The sequence below is a fragment of the Suillus discolor genome (assembly GCF_016758755.1).
Source record: "Suillus discolor strain FC423 chromosome Unknown F5147scaffold_778, whole genome shotgun sequence".
Taxonomy (NCBI): domain Eukaryota; kingdom Fungi; phylum Basidiomycota; class Agaricomycetes; order Boletales; family Suillaceae; genus Suillus; species Suillus discolor.
Genome location: NW_024542025.1, coordinates 1 through 7,258, shown reverse-complemented (window position 1 = coordinate 7,258; position 7,258 = coordinate 1). Strand labels below are relative to the sequence as shown.

Here is a 7,258-nt window from a genome sequence, read left to right as displayed (position 1 = left end):
TTACAGATTATAACATGCCAGCATTCCCATGGTATGTGCAGTCCCTCACGTATCTCTCAACACTAATTCTGTGTCTTACTGCATGCTGCTAGGGGTGACAGTAGCCCAAAATCATGTACGTCTGGTGTGAGTTTGATTTCCGCTACTTACAACATCTCAGGATGGGACAGAAGTGGACATAGACGTCAATCTCAGGCTCGATAATGCTGAATAGTACAGCAGCGGAAATAGAAATAGGTGGTTTGACGTTCATTTGTGCAAGTATGTCAGGAGTTCGGAACTGATTGAATAGTGCTGACTTTTGAGAGGTGGTGCTTCTAGACAACGGGAGGTGGGTTTGAATGCACTTATGGACATCGTATGGCAGAAACAGGTCGAGAAGGGGCTGAGACTGGCATATGTAAAGAAAACACACTCCCGTGCCCTTTTGGGTGCATATATGCTGAATGTTGGACAGGACACACTGTCGTGAATAGGTTCGTGTTCGTGGCTGATCCGTTAGGTCAAGGCTGATGCGGAGTCCATATGTCGAAGGCTTGAATCAATGACTACATCACTGTCACCTGTTGCTTGCTCGATCTCGCTCATGGACTCGCTCGAACCCCGATCCGTCCGCTGCTGCATTGTTCTACAGGCCATGCTCGTTTCGAGGTGTATACATTTTCTTGGGTTTCCAATGCCCTTTTTCGTTGCTGATGAACCAAGTGTAGCAATGATCAAGGGCTCGAAGGTGTCAGAGGATTTGTTGAGTGCGTTGCCGTGAGGTTCTGCCATGTTCGTGGCTTCGGATGGCTGCTGGAGCTGGCTTCATCTGTTTATGACGTTATGACAATATCAAACACAAACACTTATGCTAAGCAGCTACGACATTCACATCTTTCCTTCAGACCTGTATGACTTTTACACCTACTGAATTTATGTTTCCAGACACTTCACATATGCTGCACCATAACCCTCCGTTTGCAAACATCTTTCAACCGGATGATACTCCTTAAGTACTTTCCAGATCCTCATTTTTCTCAGCGCACTCACCAATGGGAGGGCGGGGTCGCTATCACCATTCCTGGATGGATAGCTAATACTAGCTCTGGACGTTTTTCCAATCATATGATGACAGAATAGTTTGTATACAGTAACGTTCTACTTCAATGTACTAACTGAATCAACATTGAGGTTTCAGATATGAACCTGCATCAACAGATTCAAGCTCTAGTGAAAGAAACAGAGACACTAAAACAGCGGAACGATTAACTATGAGCATCTCGAGGTTTTTTTTTTTGCATGTCTGTATTACTCTGCCTGATACTGCTACAGGAATGCCTTCAACATACTTGCGGATTCAATTACCCTTGATGTCGGCGATTAGGACATTGCTACCCCCTGCATCAGCCAATGTCGAATTGGCAAGCGCTAACAAATTTCAACCTTGTACATCGAAGAATGGAAGGTACAGCATGTGTCGATCTAGAACACTGCAGCAACCTTTGATTTGGCGTCTTGGACTTGGGTCACTTTGCGCACACTAATGATCAAAGCAAGTTGTTACAAATGGGTCGTCAGCCAATGTGAGGATCAACTGGTCCGGCCTGACGAAAGTAGCATTGGTAGCAGGCATGTAGCCTGAGATCACGCACATACACTATACAAAGGGCAAAAGATGTGTGATAAAAGAGAGATAATGAGAACGCAACACTTCATCAGGTGCAGTATTCAACTCGGTGCGTAAAAGTCTGAAGTCTGACAGAAGTAATTTGACACACTCAAGACGGGTACGCTTATTCGGGACAAAGGCTGATGCAAATTGGCGAGCTGCCTCTACGACGACATACGCAGGCAAATCAAACAAGAGAAATGGCGTAATCCGACGAAATTAAGACCTATTGTCAGTCATGATGTGAAACAGGTGGCTAGTGAATGCAGTCAAGGGATGCGATCAAGAGACGGGTGATGATACTATATATGCATAGGGACTCAGGCCTCATGGATGACATGATGCACTAGTGATGAGAATGGGTCAACCACGGATATCACGGAGACATCCGGGAAATCATTATCCTTTACATGGTGTGCAATAATTATATTCCATGAAACTCAAGGACCCGTAAGGACAGAAAATGCGTGAAGTTAGAGAGACTTGAAGTGTTGCTGTTGTTAAAGCATCATATGCGAGGGCTATACTATGGCACAAAATTGATGTGGTAGTGAGCGTGCTCGCTATGATACGGAGGAGAGACTTGAAGAATGGTCTTTCACCATTTTTGCATGTATTGTGTAGATCAGTCTCGTATATATGGTCGGTGTATTTGACTAAACGGCACAATATGCATGATATAGCGATCTAAAGCGTGAAAAGAACATGGAGTGGGGAGGGCTATCTACTTTGGGTGAGAAGTATGCAGGTGTGTACATGAAGCATGACACCTTCAATCGCAGAAAGTCAATATCAAAACGCAGTCAGTAGCACATAGGATGACATACACAACGAAATGAATCGTAAAATGGTTAGGATATGATTCCAATATCCCGTTTCTGCTCGGCGCTGAGTGGCCACTCATACCACACACGTCCATAGTTTTGAGACCGCCCTGCATGTATCCAAGATGGACAAGAAATGGCTTTGTGAACGATGCCGCATTCCAAACATTCATATTTCATCTTTGTCTGCAACCACTGCTTCCCATAATATTGCTTTCCGTGCGGATGAAATATCATGTTGTAGGCAGGTGCGTTGCACCCGGCACCCAAACACCGGTATATGTCCAGTCCCCAAGGCCGCCCATCTTTGAGATTGGAGTATGCGAGTACCCTTGTTTGTACCATACGTTGTCGCACTGTATCTCCATTTGCCTTCATTTCTGCGTATGACAGAAATACCGGTGATTGGTTGAGGGCGTGTCTATCTTCACCAAATGATTCCTCCAGCGCGTCCCACATCTGCAAGTCGTATACATACACATTTTCAATGAAGCGATTCAACGCGGGAACGACCACTGGATCCATTGTAGATACACCCGAAAATGTCAGCACAAAATCGAAGATATCACTGATTGCTTATATATGAGCAAATCGTATTGTAAGAGATATTTGACACGACACGCACTCTTTAACGAAGCGTGTTAACAACATGGCACTGTCATCAAGTCTTCCTGTAGATCCGCATGCGCATATCACGAGCCCGCGAATGCACGGACCAACTCCTGATTTCTTGTTGATTGCGGAGATCGCATGCGTTGCAGCTCTCAAATTGTTATCCCCAATGTAGTTTGATAGAAGCTATGTTAACAATCGTCCATATGCTCAGGTAAATCTCGATAGATTTCAGAAATCTCACCTCATGAATTGGAATTGCCTTCGGATTTTGCTCGTTTCCGGATACAACGAGATTCCCCGTCTTCGTGTCAGAATGTGTGTTGACGAATATCAACAGATTTCCCTCATAGGAGAACTCACGCATCCAATCGAACGAAGGGATCATAGCTTGTGGACGATTATTGCCGGCTCTGAGGGCTCGCGTAGTTATGTGCAACTTTTCAATAATAATTAGAGTGAGAGAGTTATCCAATAAAAATGAAGACACGCACCCTGCTTTTGTCCCGACGATAATGCTCTTCTAGCGTCAATCTGATTACGTTTGACGCAAACGGGGTTCCAAAACCACTCCAAGACAAGAAGATAGCGAGCAGCGGGAAGTAGTTGCGATAGAGAAAGTCTTGGCGAACAGAGTACCCTTGAACATTGTACTGTTGTAAACAATTATTTGAATAAGTGTGACCTTCTATGCAGCGGATTGACTTACAGTCATTGCCAGACCTTTATCCCGATGGCATCGAGGACATATGAATGTCTTTTCAGTCACACTCATTTTACCGGTCTCTGGATCACAGAATATATTCACGCATCCGTGATCACATTCACTCAAACCGACACACACAGGGTTCCCGCAACCTTCAGCCTGACATGTCCATATGTAAGAGCCAACATCGTGGCAATAAATGCAGCACTCAGAGAATGTTAATGATGTTCTGATTCAAAAATGGTAGGAACATACGATCATCGGATCTTTCATGCTGTCACCTGCTTGAACCTTGCGAGACTTGGGCCCATCGACATCTTCTATGTCCATCGCGTCCGGATCATCATCATCCATAATTGGGACAAGTCTAATATAGGATGCATTAAGTGAATTTGAATCCGCCTTCTTACGTTTTTTCTTCGCAGGCTGTTTTCCGGTGCCTACTACAGATGCAGGTGCGACTTCTGTTCTTCGTCGATTAGTCTGCACCGATTGTTGTTGTGCACGAGGTGCAGGAGCAGTTGGGGCAGGATTTGCTAACGGTTTAGCTACAGCGAAATGACCTGGTTGTAGAAACGCTGGTTTAGCTTTAGCAAAATGGCCGGGTTGCAGAAACGCCATGAAAACTGCTCGATATTGGTCGGTTGGTAATGTAAAATATTGCAGTTTCACACGGTTCCGTTGATTTCCACGCGTAGGAATATATTACCATATCTGGATACGCGAGCCACTGCGCCACTCAGCGCCTTACTGCACACGCAAGGAAATGCAATAATAGCTACGACTTCAGCACATTATCAGGAAGGAATTACTTCTAGATGACATCGAAAACGCCCACTCCGATTGCCTTGCAAATAAAAACTCTGCATCAGACGAAGATGGGCTTCCTGCTGGCGGATAAAGTGTCACTGGAAGTCGAGGATAACATGTACATGTTGAAACTGAGCGATGCGACTATAAGGGTAAGTTTTTTGACTACCATTCTTGGTTTTTATTGCATTACGGACCACTATTTTAAGGTGAAGGTGCCCCCAAAATGCATAGATCAAATTCGTGTTGTCATCCAGCAATTTCGTGTGTATCAACGTACCGCAAGAGAGATAATGAAACTTCCGAAGGCTGATAGAGTGGACGAAACTCTCCAATTCTACCTATCTTTGGTTTCCTATTTCAAAGATGTTATCGTAGCCTTTCATCGTGAGGCGAAGGATGACGCGTCCAGCTCGACCTCCAAGTGGCGTTCAGCACATCTAGATTATCACTTTGCACTAGCGTTGCATGACAGCTCATTCACAGAAGAAACTCAGGCGACAGCTCTGAAAGCAATGAAGCGAACTTGGACTCACTTTTGGGAGAAGAAAGCGTTCAAAGATGTTCAGCAACGTAATTCACTCATTCTTGCCCCATTTCCATTTGTACGAAGATGAACTGAATATAAACACAGTGACAGCTAAACGAATGCATGATTCGTTCTGTTCTGGCGGTGACGATATGTGTGGGGGGTCGTTCCAACACATCCTTTCCGACGACGATTCAATGTCCGTCGTGATTAAGAAACTCACCGGTGATGGATCTGTGCAGCCGAAGAACAATGAAAGTGAACGAGTGGCGGGTTCGATGGACTCACAAGATGACCCAATTACCACCAAGAAACGTTCGACAATTTCGGAGACATCATCTCAGATCGTGGTCGATGATGCAGTAACCGAGCTTAGTTCTTCATCACGGATGACAAGGTCGAAGTCGATTGCTAGCAAGAAAATATCATCTCAGATTTCCGCAAATGACAGTCTCAGTGCTTCGTCACTACAGAAAAGGTCGATGTCGACATCAAGCAAGCAGGCATTATCACAGATTGATGCAGACGCCGGTGACAGTGCTTCGTCACAACAGAAAACTTCTAAGTCTTCCTCCAACAAGGTTAAACAAGGCGGACGTCAGCAGAAATCCGTGGCAGTTAAAGGAGGCAAACATACGAAGTTGCAGGTACTGGATAACGACGATGAGGTTTATAATTCATCCTAAATTTATTCAGCGATTAACTCAATATTTCAGAGCCCTACTGATGAGATAGCATCCATGTTTGAAAGTAATGCGAATTCGAAGAGGACACAGAAGGACAAAAAGCAAACGCGCAAGACACGGTCCAGCAAGGCTTTGGGGAAGCAGAAAGCGGCCTCTCCGCCTATGGTAGAGTCTGAGGATCATGGTGAGGAGGCATCAGCGGTCTATCCGTCTGTGGAACCTGAAGTGGAAGTGAGTAATGGAGTATAATGCACTACGCTACGACGAGACACTCACTCATCAATTCCACCAGGAGGACAATGACATGGATTGGAAAGAATCAGCTGCAGATGTGCATCAATATGACGAGGTCTTGCTTCCAAGCGTCCAAGATGGGTGGAAAGAGTGGACGAAAATTTTATTTGAGGACGGGAACTCGCATATATTTTTGAGGCTGGCGACGTGGATGCTAATTCGCTTTCGTCAGCTTACTAATATAGACATGAATGCTCCGATCGATGGCATCGTCATTCCACAAAATCCGAGGTTGATGGATGATGTTGGAGATGATCATTTCTTCGAGGCTCTTGGGTTGGAGCGATTGTACTCTGCAATTGTACACATGGAGACAAGTCCTCGGTACATGTCTCATATCTTTCACGCTCTGGGAAAGGTATTGGCGAGCTCTGACGTCAGTGCGAGTAACCCACGCTTAATCCCATGCAACTCCCCACCAACCGTAGAAGCAAGGTAAGGGTTCATACATCGTACATATAGACGCTGAATTTATATCAGGATGATGTCTGACTTGGACATTCCATGGTTAACACTCAAGGATCATGACGCAATTCCAGTGTCAGCTGCATTAAATGATCCCACTGATGAAGATGCAGACGGATCATTGGAAGGAGATGATGTCGATGTCCGGGAGGCGTTAGACTCTATGGTCATTGATGAAGTCTCAGCGTCCGTCACACCTAGAACAGCCATCAGTGACTCGTTATTTGCAAAGAGAAAGCGAACTTTATCTCAAGCGTCGCCACCAAAGGTCAGTCATGTGTTTGCATCCGTCAATGTAGATGTTGACGTATATGTTAGAATGACGGTGGCCGAGGTCCACCGAAGCGTCGCAAGGATGGTTGGCCACATACCGTCCGATCAATATCGCCCATCGCGTCTGTTACAGACATTCAAGAATCAGGATTGATCTCGTCTCCTTTGGTTCCTACATTGCCTTTGAGTGCGAACTCCGGTAGTCCAATACATGATACATCTGTGCTTTTAGACGCATGGGACGAGGAAATGGCCAACGACATTCAGGATTTAGGGTTAGTGTTAGTTAGGGTTAGTTAGGTTAGTTTTAGGGTTAGTTAGGTTAGTGTTAGGGTTAGTTAGGGTTAGTTAGGGTTAGTTAGGGTTAGTTAGGGTTAGTTAGGGTTAGTTAGGGTTAGTTAGGGTTAG

At 45.1% G+C, this 7,258-nt stretch overlaps 2 protein-coding genes across 2 annotated transcripts; one reads left to right on the top strand and one right to left on the bottom strand.

The window, feature by feature from the left end:
- Positions 1 to 2,502: 2,502 nt before the first annotated feature.
- Positions 2,503 to 3,180, bottom strand: F5147DRAFT_592328 (uncharacterized protein; the record flags this gene model as incomplete). Its single annotated transcript, XM_041432211.1, has 2 exons — positions 2,503 to 3,043; positions 3,101 to 3,180. Coding segments are annotated over 2 exons (621 nt in total), but the record flags the coding sequence as incomplete, so codon positions are not given.
- A 1,431-nt stretch (positions 3,181 to 4,611) lies between these two features.
- Positions 4,612 to 7,125, top strand: F5147DRAFT_661883 (uncharacterized protein; the record flags this gene model as incomplete). Its single annotated transcript, XM_041434735.1, has 7 exons — positions 4,612 to 4,755; positions 4,813 to 5,176; positions 5,238 to 5,779; positions 5,849 to 6,049; positions 6,111 to 6,547; positions 6,593 to 6,845; positions 6,896 to 7,125. Coding segments are annotated over 7 exons (2,171 nt in total), but the record flags the coding sequence as incomplete, so codon positions are not given.
- Between the last annotated feature and the right edge of the window lie 133 nt (positions 7,126 to 7,258).